Source organism: Aquarana catesbeiana, linkage group LG01 (genome assembly GCF_042186555.1).
Source record: "Aquarana catesbeiana isolate 2022-GZ linkage group LG01, ASM4218655v1, whole genome shotgun sequence".
Taxonomy (NCBI): domain Eukaryota; kingdom Metazoa; phylum Chordata; class Amphibia; order Anura; family Ranidae; genus Aquarana; species Aquarana catesbeiana.
In genome coordinates this window covers 991,059,274-991,080,511 of record NC_133324.1, presented here as the reverse complement: position 1 = coordinate 991,080,511, position 21,238 = coordinate 991,059,274, and the positions used below count along the sequence as shown (strand labels likewise).

General features: G+C 49.7%; 1 protein-coding gene across 9 annotated transcripts in view; it reads right to left on the bottom strand.

Moving 5' to 3' along the window:
* TPM2 (tropomyosin 2) overlaps positions 1–21,238 on the bottom strand; it is a 59,330-nt gene that overhangs the window by 14,867 nt on the left and 23,225 nt on the right. For 5 of the 9 annotated variants that reach the window (XM_073612159.1, XM_073612160.1, XM_073612167.1 and 2 more), the window contains exons 3-8: positions 16,334–16,467; positions 9,531–9,648; positions 8,458–8,528; positions 7,899–7,974; positions 4,920–4,982; positions 4,765–4,834 (exon numbers count right to left, since the gene is read on the bottom strand). In XM_073612159.1, coding sequence (XP_073468260.1) covers positions 4,765–4,834; positions 4,920–4,982; positions 7,899–7,974; positions 8,458–8,528; positions 9,531–9,648; positions 16,334–16,467 — 532 coding nt within the window. Of the gene's footprint in view, positions 1–4,764; positions 4,835–4,919; positions 4,983–5,299; positions 5,376–7,898; positions 7,975–8,457; positions 8,529–9,530; positions 9,649–16,333; positions 16,468–21,238 lie in introns of all 9 variants that reach the window. The other 4 variants (XM_073612161.1, XM_073612162.1, XM_073612165.1 and 1 more) reach the window with 1 other exon arrangement.

The following is a 21,238-nucleotide window of genomic DNA, read 5'->3' as shown; positions in this document are numbered from 1 at the left end:
TGTGTCTCTGCCCCTCCCACAATGGGGAGATTTCCCGCAGTAGTTTGTGTCTCTGCCCCTCCCACAACGGAGAGATTTCCTGCAGTAGTTTGTGTCTCTGCCCCTCCCACAATGGGGAGATTTCCTGCAGTAGTTTGTGTCTCTGCCCCTCCCACAATGGTGAGATTTCCTGCAGTAGTTTGTGTCTCTGCCCCTCCCACAATGAGGAGATTTCCCTGCAGTAGTTTGTGTCTCTGCCCCTCCCACAACGGGGAGATTTCCTGCAGTAGTTTGTGTCTCTGCCCCTCCCACAACGGGGAGATTTCCTGCAGTAGTTTGTGTCTCTGCCCCTCCCACAATAGGGAGATTTCCTGCAGTAGTTTGTGTCTCTGCCCCTCCCACAATGGGGAGATTTCCTGCAGTAGTTTGTGTCTCTGCCCCTCCCACAATGGGGAGATTTCCTGCAGTAGTTTGTGTCTCTGCCCCTCCCACAATGGGGAGATTTCCTGCAGTAGTTTGTGTCTCTGCCCCTCCCACAATGAGGAGATTTCCCTCAGTAGTTTGTGTCTCTGCCCCTCCCACAATGGGGAGATTTCCCTGCAGTAGTTTGTGTCTCTGCCCCTCCCACAATGGGGAGATTTCCTGCAGTAGTTTGTGTCTCTGCCCCTCCCACAATGGGGAGATTTCCCTGCAGTAGTTTGTGTCTCTGTCCCTCCCACAATGGGGAGATTTCCCTGCAGTAGTTTGTGTCTCTGCCCCTCCCACAATGGGGAGATTTCCCTGCAGTAGTTTGTGTCTCTGTCCCTCCCACAATGGGGAGATTTCCCTGCAGTAGTTTGTGTCTCTGCTCCTCCCACAATGGGGAGATTTCCTGCAGTAGTTGGTGTCTCTGCCCCTCCCACAATGGGGAGATTTCCTGCAGTAGTTTGTGTCTCTGCCCCTCCCACAATGGGGAGATTTCCTGCAGTAGTTTGTGTCTCTGCCCCTCCCACAATGAGGAGATTTCCCTGCAGTAGTTTGTGTCTCTGCCCCTCCCACAATGGGGAGATTTCCTGCAGTAGTTTGTGTCTCTGCCCCTCCCACAATGGGGAGATTTCCCTCCAGTAGTTTGTGTCTCTGCCCCTCCCACAATGGGGAGATTTCCCTCCAGTAGTTTGTGTCTCTGCCCCTCCCACAATGGGGAGATTTCCCTGCAGTAGTTTGTCTCTGCCCCTCCCACAATGGGGAGATTTCCTGCAGTAGTTTGTGTCTCTGCCCCTCCCACAATAAGGAGATTTCCCTCAGTAGTTGGTGTTTCTGCCCCTCCCACAATGGGGAGATTTCCCTGCAGTAGTTTGTGTCTCTGCCCCTCCCACAATGGGGAGATTTCCTGCAGTAGTTTGTGTCTCTGCCCCTCCCACAATGGGGAGATTTCCCTCCAGTAGTTTGTGTCTCTGCCCCTCCCACAATGGGGAGATTTCCCTGCAGTAGTTTGTGTCTCTGCCCCTCCCACAATGGGGAGATTTCCCTGCAGTAGTTTGTGTCTCTGCCCCTCCCACAATGGGGAGATTTCCTGCAGTAGTTTGTGTCTCTGCCCCTCCCACAATGGGGAGATTCCCTCCAGTAGTTTGTGTCTCTGCCCCTCCCACAATGGGGAGATTTCCCTGCAGTAGTTTGTGTCTCTGCCCCTCCCACAATGGGGAGATTTCCCTGCAGTAGTTTGTGTCTCTGTCCCTCCCACAATGAGGAGATTTCCCTCAGTAGTTTGTGTCTCTGCCCCTCCCACAATAGGGAGATTTCCTGCAGTAGTTTGTGTCTCTGCCCCTCCCACAATGGGGAGATTTCCTGCAGTAGTTTGTGTCTCTGCCCCTCCCACAATGGGGAGATTTCCCTGCAGTAGTTTGTGTCTCTGCCCCTCCCACAATGGGGAGATTTCCTGCAGTAGTTTGTGTCTCTGCCCCTCCCACAATGAGGAGATTTCCCTCAGTAGTTTGTGTCTCTGCCCCTCCCACAATGGGGAGATTTCCCTGCAGTAGTTTGTGTCTCTGCCCCTCCCACAATGGGGAGATTTCCTGCAGTAGTTTGTGTCTCTGCCCCTCCCACAATGGGGAGATTTCCCTGCAGTAGTTTGTGTCTCTGTCCCTCCCACAATGGGGAGATTTCCCTGCAGTAGTTTGTGTCTCTGCCCCTCCCACAATGGGGAGATTTCCTGCAGTAGTTTGTGTCTCTGCCCCTCCCACAATGGGGAGATTTCCCTGCAGTAGTTTGTGTCTCTGTCCCTCCCACAATGGGGAGATTTCCTGCAGTAGTTTGTGTCTCTGCCCCTCCCACAATGGGGAGATTTCCCTCCAGTAGTTTGTGTCTCTGCCCCTCCCACAATGGGGAGATTTCCCCCCCAGTAGTTTGTGTCTCTGCCCCTCCCACAATGATGAGATTTCCCTGCAGTAGTTTGTGTCTCTGCCCCTCCCACAATGGTGAGATTTCCTGCAGTAGATTGTGTCTCTGCCCCTCCCACAATGATGAGATTTCCCTGCAGTAGTTTGTGTCTCTGCCCCTCCCACAATGGTGAGATTCCCCCCCCCCCCCCCCCCAGTAGTTTGTGTCTCTGCCTCTCCCACAATGGTGGGATTTCCCCCCAGTAGTTTGTGTCTCTGCCCCTCCCACAATGGGGAGATTTCCCGCAGTAGTTTGTGTCTCTGCCCCTCCCACAACGGAGAGATTTCCTGCAGTAGTTTGTGTCTCTGCCCCTCCCACAATGGGGAGATTTCCTGCAGTAGTTTGTGTCTCTGCCCCTCCCACAATGGTGAGATTTCCTGCAGTAGTTTGTGTCTCTGCCCCTCCCACAATGAGGAGATTTCCCTGCAGTAGTTTGTGTCTCTGCCCCTCCCACAACGGGGAGATTTCCTGCAGTAGTTTGTGTCTCTGCCCCTCCCACAACGGGGAGATTTCCTGCAGTAGTTTGTGTCTCTGCCCCTCCCACAATAGGGAGATTTCCTGCAGTAGTTTGTGTCTCTGCCCCTCCCACAATGGGGAGATTTCCTGCAGTAGTTTGTGTCTCTGCCCCTCCCACAATGGGGAGATTTCCTGCAGTAGTTTGTGTCTCTGCCCCTCCCACAATGGGGAGATTTCCTGCAGTAGTTTGTGTCTCTGCCCCTCCCACAATGAGGAGATTTCCCTCAGTAGTTTGTGTCTCTGCCCCTCCCACAATGGGGAGATTTCCCTGCAGTAGTTTGTGTCTCTGCCCCTCCCACAATGGGGAGATTTCCTGCAGTAGTTTGTGTCTCTGCCCCTCCCACAATGGGGAGATTTCCCTGCAGTAGTTTGTGTCTCTGTCCCTCCCACAATGGGGAGATTTCCCTGCAGTAGTTTGTGTCTCTGCCCCTCCCACAATGGGGAGATTTCCCTGCAGTAGTTTGTGTCTCTGTCCCTCCCACAATGGGGAGATTTCCCTGCAGTAGTTTGTGTCTCTGCTCCTCCCACAATGGGGAGATTTCCTGCAGTAGTTGGTGTCTCTGCCCCTCCCACAATGGGGAGATTTCCTGCAGTAGTTTGTGTCTCTGCCCCTCCCACAATGGGGAGATTTCCTGCAGTAGTTTGTGTCTCTGCCCCTCCCACAATGAGGAGATTTCCCTGCAGTAGTTTGTGTCTCTGCCCCTCCCACAATGGGGAGATTTCCTGCAGTAGTTTGTGTCTCTGCCCCTCCCACAATGGGGAGATTTCCCTCCAGTAGTTTGTGTCTCTGCCCCTCCCACAATGGGGAGATTTCCCTCCAGTAGTTTGTGTCTCTGCCCCTCCCACAATGGGGAGATTTCCCTGCAGTAGTTTGTCTCTGCCCCTCCCACAATGGGGAGATTTCCTGCAGTAGTTTGTGTCTCTGCCCCTCCCACAATAAGGAGATTTCCCTCAGTAGTTGGTGTTTCTGCCCCTCCCACAATGGGGAGATTTCCCTGCAGTAGTTTGTGTCTCTGCCCCTCCCACAATGGGGAGATTTCCTGCAGTAGTTTGTGTCTCTGCCCCTCCCACAATGGGGAGATTTCCCTCCAGTAGTTTGTGTCTCTGCCCCTCCCACAATGGGGAGATTTCCCTGCAGTAGTTTGTGTCTCTGCCCCTCCCACAATGGGGAGATTTCCCTGCAGTAGTTTGTGTCTCTGCCCCTCCCACAATGGGGAGATTTCCTGCAGTAGTTTGTGTCTCTGCCCCTCCCACAATGGGGAGATTCCCTCCAGTAGTTTGTGTCTCTGCCCCTCCCACAATGGGGAGATTTCCCTGCAGTAGTTTGTGTCTCTGCCCCTCCCACAATGGGGAGATTTCCCTGCAGTAGTTTGTGTCTCTGCCCCTCCCACAATGTCTATATTGGTTGGCTGGTGATAGGGATTCTGGTGGGAGATCTCTGCAGTCTGAGTCATACAATCTTTATGTTTTTTCAATTTCTTGGAGTGAAAATCTAATCAGAGAGGACTATGGGTGGGATCTGGGGGAAGCCAATGAAAATCTCATCAGAGAGGACTATGGGTGGGATCTGGGGGAAGCCAATGAAAATCTCATCAGAGAGGACTATGGGTGGGATCTGGGGGAAGCCAATGAAAATCTCATCAGAGAGGACTATGGGTGGGATCCGGGGGAAGCCAATGAAAATCTCATCAGAGAGGACTATGGGTGGGATCCGGGGGAAGCCAATGAAAATCTCATCAGAGAGGACTATGGGTGGGATCTGGGGGAAGCCAATGAAAATCTCATCAGAGAGGACTATGGGTGGGATCTGGGGGAAGCCAATGAAAAGCTTCCTTAGTAACATTTGTATTTTACCTTCAAGGTCATCAATGGTCTTCTCCAGCTTGGCTACGGACTTTTCTGCAAACTCAACTCGAGAGTCGGTCTACAACAGGAGAAAAGATAATCAGGTGATGAATGACCAACCATGACGGACCCCCATCTACGTCCTCCGGGTGCCCAACACCCACCTCTTTTAGCCGCTCACTCAGGTGTCTGATCTCCTCTTCATAATGGTCTTCCTTGGATGAATACTACAGGAGAGGACAATAGAAGATCAGAGTGTCAGGAGTTGGAAGGAGACACCAGGAATAGAGGACAGATACTGAAAATCGGGGAATGTCTCACAAGGGATGCTGGGATGGTGTGGGGTGGACTTGTAGAGGTTTATTAGTTGGGGCAATCCAATGTTACAGCACACATGAGCTTCAGGAATACTGAGGACCACCATGCTATTATATATGTATAGGTCAAGAGTTCCACATACTGGGGGTCTCCACACATTAGAAGAGGATTTTAGGGGTTCCTCTCATGTTAGACATGACTAGGCCTAGTAGGGAACACCCAATACCTTATCTGCTTGTGCCTCCAGGGACTTTTTAGTATTGGTGACATTCTTCAGCTCTTCCTCCAGGTCGGCACATTTACTGTTCCCAGGTAATGAGACAAGGATGGGGGAGGGGAGGAGGAGGAGGAGGGGGAGGAGGAGTTCAGAGACAGAAAACAGGAGATTGACAAATACAGGAGAGGACAAAGTGGAGCAAAAAAGAAAAAGAGATTAGCGTTGTGGAGATTGCATGGAGGGTGGGGGGGTGGGGTCAAGGTGTAAAGCAATATGTGCAGGGTGGGGGAGTATTAATGGGTTGTAGGTTAGCAGGGTATGGAGGAGAGGGGGGTCATGGGTGGTAGAGGGGTGTATGGAAGGGGGGTATGGGTGGTGTTTGGAGGGGGGTATGGGTGGTAGAGGCGTGTATGAGCGGTGTATGGAGGGGGGGGTATGGGTGGTAGAGGCATGTATGAGCGGTGTATGGAGGGGGGGTTGGGTGGTAGAGGCGTGTATGAGCGGTGTATGGAGAGGGGGGTCGGGTGGTAGAGGGGTGTATGAGCGGTGTATGGAGGGGGGGGTCGGGTGGTTGAGGGGTGTTGGAGCGGTGTATGGAGGGTGGGGGGTTGGGTGGTAGAGGCGTGTATGAGCGGTGTATGGAGGGGGGGGTTGGGTGGTAGAGGGGTGTATGAGCGGTGTATGGAAGGGGGGGTATGGGTGGTAGAGGGGTGTATGAGCAGTGTATGGAGGGGGGGGGTTGGGTGGTAGAGGCGTGTATGAGCGGTGTATGGAGGGGGGGGTTGGGTGGTAGAGGGGTTTTGGAGCGGTGTATGGAGGGGAGGGTTGGGTGGTAGAGGGGTGTATGAGCGGTGTATGGAGGGGGGGGTTGGGTAGTTGAGGGGTGTTGGAGCGGTGTATGGGGGGTGGGTTGGGTGGTAGAGGGGTGTTGGAGCGGTGTATGGAGGAGGGGGGGGGGGTTGGGTGGTAGAGGGGTGTATGAGCGGTGTAGGGAAGGGGGGGGTTGGGTGGTAGAGGGGTGTATGAGCGGTGTATGGAAGGGGGGGTATGGGTGGTAGAGGGGTGTATGAGTGCTGTATGGAAGGGGGGTATGGGTGGTAGAGGGGTGTATGAGCGGTGTATGGAGAGGGGGGTCGGGTGGTAGAGGGGTGTATGAGCGGTGTATGGAAGGGGGGGGTTGGGTGGTGGAGGGGTGTTGGAGCGGTGTATGGAGGGGGGGTTGGGTGGTAGAGGGGTGTATGAGCGGTGTATGGAAGGGGGGGTTGGGTCGTAGAGGGGTGTATGGAGGGGGGGTTGGGTGGTAGAGGGGTGTATGGAGGGAGGGGTTGGGTGGTAGAGTGGTGTATGAGTGGTGTATGGAGGGGGGGTGGTAGAGTGGTGTATGAGTGGTGTATGGAGGGGGGGGTTGGGTGGTAGAGGGGTGTATGGAGGGAGGGGTTGGGTGGTAGAGGGGTGTATGAGTGGTGTATGGAGGGGGGGTGGTAGAGTGGTGTATGAGTGGTGTATGGAGGGGGGGGTTGGGTGGTAGAGGGGTGTATGTAGGGGGGGGTTGGGTGGTAGAGGGGTGTATGGAGGGAGGGGTTGGGTGGTAGAGGGGTGTATGGAGGGAGGGGTTGGGTGGTAGAGGGGTGTATGGAGGGGGGGTTGGGTGTATGAGTGGTGTATGGAGGGGGGGGTTGGGTGGTAGAGGGGTGTATGGAGGGGGGGGTTGGGTGGTAGAGGGGTGTATGGAGGGAGGGGTTGGGTGGTAGAGTGGTGTATGAGTGGTGTATGGAGGGGGGGTGGTAGAGTGGTGTATGAGTGGTGTATGGAGGGGGGGGTTGGGTGGTAGAGGGGTGTATGGAGGGAGGGGTTGGGTGTTAGAGGGGTGTATGAGTGGTGTATGGAGGGGGGGTGGTAGAGTGGTGTATGAGTGGTGTATGGAGGGGGGGGTTGGGTGGTAGAGGGGTGTATGGAGGGGGGGGTTGGGTGGTAGAGGGGTGTATGAGCGGTGTATGGAAGGGGGGGTTGGGTCGTAGAGGGGTGTATGGAGGGGGGGGTTGGGTGGTAGAGGGGTGTATGGAGGGAGGGGTTGGGTGGTAGAGTGGTGTATGAGTGGTGTATGGAGGGGGGGTGGTAGAGTGGTGTATGAGTGGTGTATGGAGGGGGGGGTTGGGTGGTAGAGGGGTGTATGGAGGGAGGGGTTGGGTGTTAGAGGGGTGTATGAGTGGTGTATGGAGGGGGGGTGGTAGAGTGGTGTATGAGTGGTGTATGGAGGGGGGGGTTGGGTGGTAGAGGGGTGTATGGAGGGGGGGGTTGGGTGGTAGAGGGGTGTATGGAGGGAGGGGTTGGGTGGTAGAGGGGTGTATGGAGGGAGGGGGGTTGGGTATGAGCACTGCATAGAGAGAAGAACATTCATTTATCATATGAAGGACACAAATATCTGCCATGCACTCAGATTGGACCTCCATCTTGGGGGTTTGTCCTGTCTGTGCTATAGAAAGGCTTCAGATAGCGCCACTGTGTGGATGCAGCAGGAAATGAGTGTTATCAGAGGAGAGATATCATAGATTATAGATAAATAGAGAGACAGGGGAAGAGACAGAAGAAAGAGTCTCCTCTCCGGTACCTCTTCCTCTGCCGCTATCAGAGATTTCAAGGCTTGGTCCATTGTTCGCAGTTCTATCTCTAACTCTCGGTAACGACTTGGAAAGGAGAAATGGAAGAACATTATGAGAAGAGGGATGGAGAGGGAGAATCTGTCCTAACAATCATCATTTAACAAAAATTTACAGATGGACTTCTCACTGACCCAACCAGCTATATCCTCCGGGTCAGACTGCAACGCTCCAGGTCAGAGACTTTACAATTTCAGGTTAGAGACAGCAAGACTCTGGATCAAAAACGTCAGTACTACGGGTTAAAGACTTTAATACTCCATATCAGAGACTTTAGGACTCCAGTACTGAGACTTTGGGTCAGAGATTTCAATACTTTGGATCAAAGACTTCAGTACTCCAGATCAGAGACTTTAAGACTCAGATACTGAGACCTGACCCTCAGGATTTTGGGTCGAAAACATCAAGACTTCAGTACTGAGACTTCAAGACTCTAATCCCATGATACCCCTTTTGCAGTACTAACACTCCTACCAGCATCATGACATCCCTTCACAGAAAGTGGCTCACCTCTCAGCAACTTCAGCTCTCTCCTCAGATCGTTCCAGCTCTGTCTCAATTATCACTAATTTCCGGGCAACCTGTGAACATACAAATCCAATATGTGAGAATTGTCTATACAGATTCTGCAAAAAACATTGGTTAGTATAGACATTTTATAATCTTTGTCATAGATGGGGTGGAATTGTGGAAATAACCAACCCAGATGAGAATGAGGGGCTGGATCCCAACAATGCTCAAATTATGGGCATACAAGGCACTCATGGTGGACAGCTGAGCTCCAGTAATGGAGATACAAGACACCCATGATGGACAGGCAAGCTCCAGCGATTGGAGATACAATGCACCCATAATGGACAGGTGGGTTCCAGTGGAGATACAAGGCACCCATGATGGACAGGTGGTAATGATTGGAGATACAATCACCCATAATGGACAGGTGATCTCCAGTGATTGGAGATACAAGGCACCCATGATGGACAGGTGGGCTCTAATGATTGGAGATACAAGGCACCCATGATGGACAGGCGAGTTCCAGTGACTGGAGATAAAATGCACCCATGATGGACAGGCAAGCTCCAGTGATTGGAGATACAAGGCACCCATGATGGACAGGTAAACTCTAATGATTGGAGATACAAGGAACCCATGATGGACAGGTGAGCTCCAGTGATTGGAGATACAAGCCACCCATGATGGACAGGTGAGCTCCAATGATTGGAGATACAAGCCACCCATGATGGACAGGCGAGCTCCAGTGATTGGAGATATAAGGCACCTATGATGGACAGGTGAGCTCCAATGATTGGAGATACAAGGCACCTATGATGGACAGGTGAGCTCCAATGATTAGAGATACAAGGCACCCATGATGGACAGGCGTGCTCCAATGATTGGAGATACAAGGCACCCATGATGGACAGGCGTGCTCCAATGATTGGAGATATAAGGCACCCATGACGGATGGGTGAGCTCCAATGATCATTGGAGATACAAGGCACCTATGGTACACAGCTGAGCTATAAGATGAAGATAAAGGGTGCCCATTGTGAACTAGCGAACTCCATTGATGGAGAACCTACCTCTTCATACTTCCTGTCAGAGTCCTCAGCTACATGCTTGGCCTCTTTCAGCTGCAGGTCCTGGTCATGCATCTTCTCTTCATCTTTGCTGGCTCTGTTCTCAATGACCTTCATTCCTCTGAAAGAGAGACGTTTTCACATATAAGAACCGAAGGAACCAAACTGGAAATGACCGGATTGTAGAAACATTGGGACCATCCTTAACACCCACTTGCCATGTGCAAGAGACATTTCATATCAGTGACGGCCCATTCATTATCACATCAACATTTCAACATTGGACCTTACACGCCTCACCACACCAATAAGAAGCCTGGAATTTCCGTCACATGTAGAAGAACATAAAACACCACCCAACACACGGATATCCTACGTTGTATGTCTATGTGCTGCGTGTTGTACCCCTACACCTCCATCTGTCTGTCCTACACACGTGCCACACGTTTCATTATTCCAAGATACAGATGTATCCAAATTTATGAATCCAAATAATAAAGACTCAGAAATAAATGTTTCGCCCCGCCAAACGCCCTGCAATGCAGTGCGCGCTGCACAGTGCATTCTAAGCCCTGATTGGGCAACGCTTTGCTCAATCGGGGCACAGTGAATAACTGGTTGTTATGGAGTGGGGCCAGGGAGCCGGCCACGGCGTGATGAGTCATCAGCTCTCAACGGGCTTCCCATGTATAGAACCTGCTGCAGCATTACTGACATATATGTTGATGGGGACAAGGACCTCATCCCCACAAACCTGGTGGTGGGGATCTGCGGGCGGGGGGTTAATCGGAACCTGGAAGTCCCTTTAACAAGGGTGCCCCCAGATTCCACCTGGCAACATCACCTGGTGACACCGCCCCCCCTTGTGATGTCACGGACCAGTGCATGCTGGGTCGATGACGTCACAAGGGGGTGGTGTCATCAGCTGTCGTCGCCAGGTGACCCCTATATAAGAACTGTCAAATGGCAAGCCAGCATTTTTAGTGGTTTGCCTTAGTCTTGTTTCTTTTTCGGGTCTGGCGGGCGACGAGATTGAAGATGGATCTACATTGGGGGGACATTGTTTTTTTTTTTTAATAAAGGAATTGTCAAAAACTGTCTCTGTGTTTTTATTTATTTTTACAATTTTTTAGTGAATGGGTAGGGGGGGGGGGGTGGGATCTGGGGGCCCCCTTGGTAGACCAGCCAGGGTTGTGAGGATAAGGCCTTTGTCCCCATCAACAAATATGTCAGTTTTGCTGCAGCAGGTTCTATACACGGTACAGATGCGTCACTTTACAGGCAGACTAAGGGGACCCCCAGGCATGATATTTAAAGGAATTTTTAATTTTTATTGTTTCACTTTAAGCATCATTAAAATCACTGCTCCTGTAAAAACAATCTTTTTAAAAGAAAAATGTAGCATTGATACATGTCCCCCAGAGCAGTACCCGGACCCCCATACACTTTTTATGGCCAATTACTTGCATATAAGACTTCAAAATGGGGACTTTTGATCTTTTAAGTTTGGGTCCCATAGACTTCAATGGGGTTTGCCATTCGGGTCAGAACTTTTTTTCTGTTTGAGAGTTCTGGTGTGGGGGGTGTTCGGCCCATCTCTAGAAACGAATCGGAATATAGTCTTTCCTAGAAAGCCATCTTCTGTTTTTGTCTCCTCAGAGGCCCGTATGTGCAGGTCATTAATGTCAGGTATTGTAGTGTTAGGATGACAGCCAGGGAACTAGCATTTTCAGGAGGGAAGTAGTGGAATGTTTTCCCATGTCGGGCATCCTTACACGACAGGCAAAGGATTTGTCCCGAGGGGGGCCGGGCGGGGGTTATATGAAGGGTCAGCCAGAGAAAAGTTTTGGAACACAGAAAAAACAACCATTGCATCACATGACAAGCACTGGCTCCAAATCTGGCCACACACATTGTATGGTGGGCGTGTCTTAATGTATCCACCAATCATCGTTCACTAAGTCCTGTGTCCTGGGTGACTACATTATTCTGTATCATTGATGGGCACCACATACTGTGTACTGATGGTGGACTACACATCATGTCCTGGGGGAAGGAGGGACCAGATTCATTGCACAAGCTGAGCAGTAGGTTCCTTGTCCCAGATGAGCACTAGATCCCGTGTTCCAGGAGGCCCTAGATCCCTTGTCCCAAGTGAGCACTAGGTCCCATGTGCCAGGTGAGCACTAGATACAGTGTCCTAGGTGAGCACTAGGTCCCATGTCCCAGGTGAGCACTAGATACAGTGTCCTAGGTGAGCACTAGACACAGTGTCCCAGATGAGCACTAGATCCCATGTTCCAGGAGGCCCTAGATCCCTTGTCCCAAGTGAGCACTAGGTCCCATGTGCCAGGTGAGCACTAGATACAGTGTCCTAGGTGAGCACTAGGTCCCATGTCCCAGGTGAGCACTAGATACAGTGTCCTAGGTGAGCACTAGGTCCCATGTCTCAGGTGAGCACTAAATACAGTGTCCCAGATGAGCACTAGATCCCGTGTCCCAGGTCGCCCTAGATCCCTTGTCCCAAGTGAGCACTAGGTCCCATGTGCCACGCGAGCACTAGATACAGTGTCCTAGGTGAGCACTAGGTCCCATGTCCCAGGTGAGCACTAGATACAGTGTCCTAGGTGAGCACTAGATACAGTGTCCCAGATGAGCACTAGATCCCATGTTCCAGGTGGCCCTAGATCCCTTGTCCCAAGTGAGCACTAGGTCCAGTGTCCTAGGTGAGCACTAGGTCCCATGTCCCAGGTGAGCACTAGATACAGTGTCCTAGGTAAGCACTAGGTCCCATGTCTCAGGTGAGCACTAAATACAGTGTCCCAGATGAGCACTAGATCCCGTGTCCCAGGTCGCTCTAGATCCCTTGTCCCAAGTGAGCACTAGGTCCTATGTGCCAGGTGAGCACTAGATACAGTGTCCTAGGTGAGCACTAGGTCCCATGTCCCAGGTGAGCACTAGATGCAGTGTCCTAGGTGAGCACTAGGTCCCATGTCTCAGGTGAGCACTAGATACAGTGTCCCAGATGAGCACTAGATCCAGTGTCCCAGGTCGCCCTAGATCCCCTGTCCCAAGTGAGCACTAGGTCCCATGTCCCAGGTGGGCACTAGATACAGTGTCCTAGGTAAGCACTAGGTTCCATGTCCCAGGTGTGCACTAGATACAGTGTCCCAGGTGAGCACTAGGTCCCTTATCCAAGGTGAGCACTAGATCCCATGTCCCAGGTGGGCAATAGATCCTGTGTCCCAAGTAGGTACTAAATCCTGTGTCCCAGATGGGCACTAGATACTGTGTCCCAGGTGAGCACTAGGTCCCATGTGCCAGGTGAGCACTAGATACAGTGTCCTAGGTGAGCACTAGGTCCCATGTCCCAGGTGAGCACTAGATACAGTGTCCTAGGTGAGCACTAGACACAGTGTCCCAGATGAGCACTAGATCCCATGTTCCAGGAGGCCCTAGATCCCTTGTCCCAAGTGAGCACTAGGTCCCATGTGCCAGGTGAGCACTAGATACAGTGTCCTAGGTGAGCACTAGGTCCCATGTCCCAGGTGAGCACTAGATACAGTGTCCTAGGTGAGCACTAGGTCCCATGTCTCAGGTGAGCACTAAATACAGTGTCCCAGATGAGCACTAGATCCCGTGTCCCAGGTCGCCCTAGATCCCTTGTCCCAAGTGAGCACTAGGTCCCATGTGCCACGCGAGCACTAGATACAGTGTCCTAGGTGAGCACTAGGTCCCATGTCCCAGGTGAGCACTAGATACAGTGTCCTAGGTGAGCACTAGATACAGTGTCCCAGATGAGCACTAGATCCCATGTTCCAGGTGGCCCTAGATCCCTTGTCCCAAGTGAGCACTAGGTCCAGTGTCCTAGGTGAGCACTAGGTCCCATGTCCCAGGTGAGCACTAGATACAGTGTCCTAGGTAAGCACTAGGTCCCATGTCTCAGGTGAGCACTAAATACAGTGTCCCAGATGAGCACTAGATCCCGTGTCCCAGGTCGCTCTAGATCCCTTGTCCCAAGTGAGCACTAGGTCCTATGTGCCAGGTGAGCACTAGATACAGTGTCCTAGGTGAGCACTAGGTCCCATGTCCCAGGTGAGCACTAGATGCAGTGTCCTAGGTGAGCACTAGGTCCCATGTCTCAGGTGAGCACTAGATACAGTGTCCCAGATGAGCACTAGATCCAGTGTCCCAGGTCGCCCTAGATCCCCTGTCCCAAGTGAGCACTAGGTCCCATGTCCCAGGTGGGCACTAGATACAGTGTCCTAGGTAAGCACTAGGTTCCATGTCCCAGGTGTGCACTAGATACAGTGTCCCAGGTGAGCACTAGGTCCCTTATCCAAGGTGAGCACTAGATCCCATGTCCCAGGTGGGCAATAGATCCTGTGTCCCAAGTAGGTACTAAATCCTGTGTCCCAGATGGGCACTAGATACTGTGTCCCAGGTGAGCACTAGACCCCCTGTCCCAGGTTGGCACTAGACCCTGTGTCCCAGATGAGCTCCAGATCCTTGTCCCAGGTGGGCACTAGATCCTGTTTCCTAGGTGGACATTAGATCCCCTGTCCCAGGTAGGTGAGCACTAGGTCCCTTGCCCCAGGTGAGCACTAGATCCTGTGTCCTAGGTGAGCACTAGGTCCCTTGTCTAAGGTGAGCACTAGATCCCATGTCCCTGGTGGACACTAGACTCTGTGTCCCAGGTGGGCACTAAAACCTGTGTCCCAAGTGGGCATTAGATCCCGTGTCCCAGGTGGGCACTAGATCCCTTGTCCCAGGTGAGCACTAGGTCACTTGTCCAAGGTGAGCACTAGATCCCGTGTCCCAGGTGAGCGCTGGATCCAGTGTCCCAGGTAGACACTAGAGCCCATATCCCAGGTAGAGACTAGATCCCATGTCCCTGGTGAGCTCTAGATCCATTGGTCCAGGTGAGCACTAGATCCATTGGTACAGGTGAGCACTAGATTCGGTATCCCATGTGAGCACTAGATCTCATGTCCCTCGTGAGCACTAGATCCTGTGTTCTAAATGAATCCCAAGTCCCAGGTGAGCACTAGATCCAGTGTACCAGGTGAGCACTAGGTCCCTTATCCAAGGTGAGCACTAGATCCCATGTCCCAGGTGGGCACTAGCCCCCATGTCCAAGGTGGGCACTCAATCCCATGTCCAAGGTGAACACTAGGTCCCTTGTCCAAGGTGAGCACTAGGTCGCTTGTCCCAAGTAGGCACTAGATCCCATGTCCAAATGAGCACTAGATGCAGTGTCCCAGGTCAGCACTAGGTCCCTTATCCAAGGTGAGCACTAGATCCCATGTCCCAGGTGGGCACTAGCCCCCATGTCCAAGGTGGACACTCAATCCCATGTCCAAGGTGAGCACTAGGTCCCTTGTCCAAGGTGAGCACTAGGTCGCTTGTCCCAGGTAGGCACTAGATTCCGTGTCCCAGATGGGCACTAGATCCTGTGCCTCAGGTGAGCACTAGATCCATTATTCCAGGTGAGCACTAGATTTGGTGTCCCGGGTGAGCACTAGATCCCATGTTCCAGGTGGGCACTAGATGCCATGTCCCAGGTGAGCACTAGATCCCGTGCCCCAGGTGAGTACTAGGTCCCTTGCCCCAGATGGCCACTAGATCCCATATCCTAGTTGAGCACTAGGTCTCTTGTCCCAGGTGAGCATTAGATTACATTTCCCAGGTGAACACTAGATCCCTTGTCCCATGTAAGCACTAGATCCCGTGTCTCAGGTGAGCACTCAGTGTCTTGTCCTAGGTGGGCAATAGATCTAATGCCACAGGTGGGCACTAGATTCTGTAACCCAGGTGGAAACTAGATCCCTTTTCTCTGGTGGGTATTAGATCCTGTGTCTCAGGTTGGCACTAGATCCCTTGTCCCAGGTGAGCACTAGATCCCTTGTTCCAGGTGAGCACTAGATCCCTTGTCCCAGGTGAGCACTAGATCCCTTGTCCCAGGTGAGCACTAGACCCTGTGTCCCAGGTAAGCATTAGATTCCATTTCCCTGGTAAGCACTAGATCCAGTGTCCCAGGTGAGCACTAGATCCAGTGTCCCAAGTGAGCACTAGATTCAGTGTCCCAGGTGAGCACTAGATCCAGTGTCCCAGGTGAGCACCAGATCCAGTGTCCCAGGTGAGCACTAGATTCAGTGTCCCAGGTGAGCACTAGATCCAGTGTCCAAGGTGAGCACCAGATCCTGTGTCCCAGGTGAGCCCTAGATCCTGTGTCCCAGGTGAGCACTTGATCCTGTGTCCCAGATGAGCACTAGATCCTGTGTCCCAGGTGAACACTAGATCTCGTGTTTCAGGAGAGCACTAAGTGTCTTGTCCTAGGTGGGAACTATATCCCTTGTCCCAGGTGAGCACTAGATCCCAGGTGGGCACTAGATCCCTTGTCCCAGGGAAGCACTAGATCCCATGTCCCAGGAGGGCACTAGATCCCATGTCAAAGATGGTCACTAGGTCCCTTGTCCCAGGTGAGCACTAGATCCTGTGTCCCAGGTGAACACTTGATCATTTGTCCCAGGAGGGCACTAGATCCCATGTCAAAGGTGGTCACTAGATCCCTTGTACCAGGTGAGTACTAGATCCCTTGTCCCAGGGGAGCACTAGATCCCACGTCCCAGGTGGGCACAAAGTCCCATCTTCTAGGGAAGAAGATCCTGTGCTCAGGATAAGTATGATACCATGTCTTGACTGGGGACCAGATGTCATGTTCATGTCATGTATGAGTGGATACTGGATCCCAAGTCTGTAATGACCACCGGGATGTGTATTTAGCGAATGGGCACCAGACATACCTTTCACTCTCATCCACAGCCTTCTCAGTTTCCTCCAGTTTCTGCAGACCTGTTGCCAATCGTTCCTGGGCGCGATCTAACTCTTCCTCTACCAGCTGGATACGTCTGTTCAGAGAGGCCACATCAGATTCCGCCTGAAAGATGGAGGAGAAAAGAAGAAGGTTCATGAATATGATGGGACGGGTCATCTGACCGTCTTCCAATGACGTGAATATCACGGGACGGGTCACCAAAACGTCTTCCTATGACATGAATATGGTGGGACGGGACATCTCACCATCTTCCTATGACATGAATATGATGGGACGGGTCATCTCATCATCTTTCTATGACATGAATATTACAGGAAGGGTCATCTGACCATCTTCCTATGACATGAATATGATGGGACAGGTAATCTCACCATCTTCCTATGACAAATATGATGGTATGGGTCATCTCACCTCCTATGGCATGAATATGACGGGATGAGTCAGCTGACCCTCTTCCTATGACATGAATATGGCGGGATGGGTCATCTGACCGTCTTCCTATAACATAAATATGACCAAATGGATCATCTGACCGTCTTCCTATCACATGAATATGACGGGATGGGTCATCCGACCGTCTTCCTATGACATGAATATGACCGGATGGGTCATCTGACCGTCTTCCTATGATGTGAATATAACTGGACAGGTCATCTGACCATCTTCCTATGACATGAATATGACCGGATGGGTCATCTGACTGTCTTCCTATGACATGAATATGACAGGACAGGTCATCTGACCCTCTTCCTATGACATGAATATGACTGGATGGGTCATCTGACCGTCTTCCTATGACATGAATATGACAGGACAGGTCATCTGACCCTCTTCCTATGACATGAATATGACCGGATGGGTCATCTCATATTACATGAATATGACCGGATGGGTCATCTCATATTACATGAATATGACAGGACGGGTCATCTGACCCTCTTCCTTTGACATGAATATGACGGGACGGGTCATCTGACCCTCTTCCTATGACATGAATATGACTGGATGGGTCATCTGACCGTCTTCCTATGACATGAATATGACCAGACGGGTCATCTCAGCTCATATGACATGAATATGAGGGGACAGGTCATCTGACCGCCTTCCTATGACATACATATGACTGGACGGGTCATCTGACCATCTTCCTATGCCATGAATATGACAGGACAGGTCATCTGACCCTCTTCCTATGACATGAATATGACTGGATGGGTCATCTGACCGTCTTCCTATGACATGAATATGACAGGACAGGTCATCTGACCCTCTTCCTATGACATGAATATGACTGGACAGGTCATCTGACCCTCTTCCTATGACATGAATATGACCGGATGGGTCATCTGACCGTCTTCCTATGATGTGAATATAACTGGACAGGTCATCTGACCATCTTCCTATGACATGAATATGACCGGATGGGTCATCTCATATTACATGAATATGACCGGATGGGTCATCTCATATTACATGAATATGACAGGACGGGTCATCTGACCCTCTTCCTTTGACATGAATATGACGGGATGGGTCATCTGACCCTCTTCCTATGACATGAATATGACCAGACGGGTCATCTCAGCTCATATGACATGAATATGAGGGGACAGGTCATCTGACCGCCTTCCTATGACATACATATGACTGGACGGGTCATCTGACCATCTTCCTATGCCATGAATATGACTGGACAGGTCATCTGACCATCTTCCTATGACATGAATATGACTGGATAGGTCATACAGACCTGATCACGGATGTGGAAATACAGGGCAATTTAGGTAACAGCGATCACAGGTCAATTAGTTTCACTATAAATCACACAAATAGGAAACATGAAGGGAATACAAAGACACTGAATTTCAAAAGAGCCAACTTCCCTAAACTACAAACCTTGCTAAAAGGCATAAATTGGGATAAAATATTAGGAACAAAGAATACGGAGGAGAGATAGGTTTGCTTTAAGAGCATATTAAATAAGGGCATTAGCCAATGTATCCCATTGGGTAATAAATTTAAAAGAGCAAACAAAAGTCCTGGATGGCTTAACTCCAATGTAAAAATGCATATAGAACATAGGAGAAGGCCTTCAAAATATACAAGGTTGAGGGATCATCATCAGCATTCAGACTTTATAAAGAATGCAACAAGAAATGTAAGGGTGCAATTAGGACGGCTAAGATAGAACATGAAAGACACATAGCGGAGGAGAGCAAAAAAATCCCAAGAAATTCTTTAAGTATGTAAACAGTAAAAAAGGGAGGACAGACCATATTGGCCCCATAAAGAATGAGGAAGGACATCTGGTTACAAAGGATGGGGAGATGGCGAAGGTATTGAATTTAATCTTCTCCTCAGTCTTCACGAGTGAATCGGGGGGCTTCAGTAACCAAAACTGCAGTGTTTATCCTCATGACACAACACAGGAAGCGCCTCCATGGTTAACAGAGGACGGAATTAAAATTAGACTTGAGAAACTTAACATTAATAAATCACCGGGACCAGATGGCTTGCATCGGAGGGTACTTAGGGAACTCAGTCCATTGTTCCTAATTTTTACAGACAGTCTACTGACTGGAATGGTACCAGCTGATTGGAGAAAAGCCAATGTAGCACCAATATTTAAAAAGGGCCCAAAAAACATCCCTGGGAATTACAGACCAGTTAGCCTAACATCAATAGTATGTAAACTCTTGGAGGGGATGATAAGGGACTATATACAAGATTTTAGTAATAAGAATGATATCATTAGCAGTAATCAGCATGGATTCATGAAGAATCGTTCTTGCCAAACCAATCTATTAACCTTCTATGAGGAGGTGAGTTGCCATCTAGATAAAGGAAGGCCCGTAGACGTGGTGTATCTGGATTTTACAAAAGCATTTGACACAGTTCCCCATAAACGTTTACTGTACAAAATAAGGTGCGTTGGCATGGACCATAGGGTGAGTACATGGATTGAAAACTGGCTACAAGGGCGTGTTCAGAGGGTGGTGATAAACGGGGAGTACTCAGAATGGTCGGGGGTGGGTAGTGGGGTTCCCCAGGGTTCTCTGCTGGGACCAATCCTATTTAATTTGTTCATAAACGATCTGGAGGATGGGATAAACAGTTCAATCTCTGTATTTGCAGACAATACTAAGCTAAGCAGGGCAATAACTTCTCCGCAGGATGTGGAAACCTTGCAAAAAGACCTGAACAAATTAATGGGGGAGGGGCGACTACATGGCAAATGAGGTTCAATGTAGAAAAATGTAAAATAATGCATTTGGGTGGTAAAAATCTGAAGTCAATCTATAGACTGGGGGGAGAACCTCTGGGGGGATCTAGGATGGAAAAGGACCTGGGGGTCCTAGTTGATGATAGGCTCAGCAATGACATGCAATGCCAAGCTGCTGCTAATAAAGCAAACAGAATATTGGCATTAAAAAGGGATCAACTCCAGAGATAAAACGATAATTCTCCCGCTCTACAAGACTCTGGTCCGGCCGCACCTGGAGTATGCTGTCCAGTTCTGGGCACCAGTCCTCAGGAAGGATGTACTGGAAATGGAGCGACTACAAAGAAGGGCAACAAAGCTAATAAAGGGTCTGGAGGATCTTAGTTATGAGGAAAGGTTGTGAGCTCTGAACTTATTCTCTCTGGAGAAGAGACGCTTGAGAGGGGATATGATTTCAATGTATAAATACCGGACTGGTGACCCCACAATATATAAATACCGGACTGGTGACCCCACAATATATAAATACCGGACTGGTGACCCCACAATATATAAATACCGGACTGGTGACCCCACAATATATAAATACTGGACTGGTGACCCCACAATATACAAATACCGGACTGGTGACCCCACAATATATAAATACCGGACTGGTGACCCCATAATATACAAATACCGGACTGGTGACCCCACAATATATAAATACCGGACTGGTGACCCCACAATATACAAATACCGGACTGGTGACCCCACAATATATAAATACTGGACTGGTGACCCCACAATATATAAATACCGGACTGGTGACCCCACAATATATAAATACCGGACTGGTGACCCCACAATAGGGATAAAACTTTTTCGCAGAAGAGAGTTTAATAAGACTCGTGGCCACTCATTACAATTAGAAGAAAAGAGGTTTAACCTTAAACTACGTAGAGGGTTCTTTACTGTAAGAGCGGCAAGGATGTGGAATTCCCTTCCACAGGCGGTGGTCTCAGCGGGGAGCATTGATAGCTTCAAGAAACTATTAGATAATCACCTGAATGATCACAACATACAGAGATATATAATGTAATATGACATATAATCACACAACATACAGAGATATATAATGTAATATGACATATAATCACACAACATACAGAGATATATAATGTAATATGACATATAATCACACAACATACAGAGATATATAATGTAATATGACATATAATCACACAACATACAGGGATATATAATGTAATATGACATATAATCACACAACATACAGAGATATATAATGTAATATAACATATAATCACACAACATACAGGATATATAATGTAATATAACATATAATCACACAACATACAGAGATATATAATGTAATACTGACACATAATCACACAACATACAGAGATATATAATGTAATATGACATATAATCACACAACATACAGAGATATATAATGTAATATGACATATAATCACACAACATACAGAGATATATAATGTAATATGACATATAATCACACAACATACAGAGATATATAATGTAATATGACATATAATCACACAACATACAGAGATATATAATGTAATATGACATATAATCACACAACATACAGAGATATATAATGTAATACTGACACATAATCACACAACA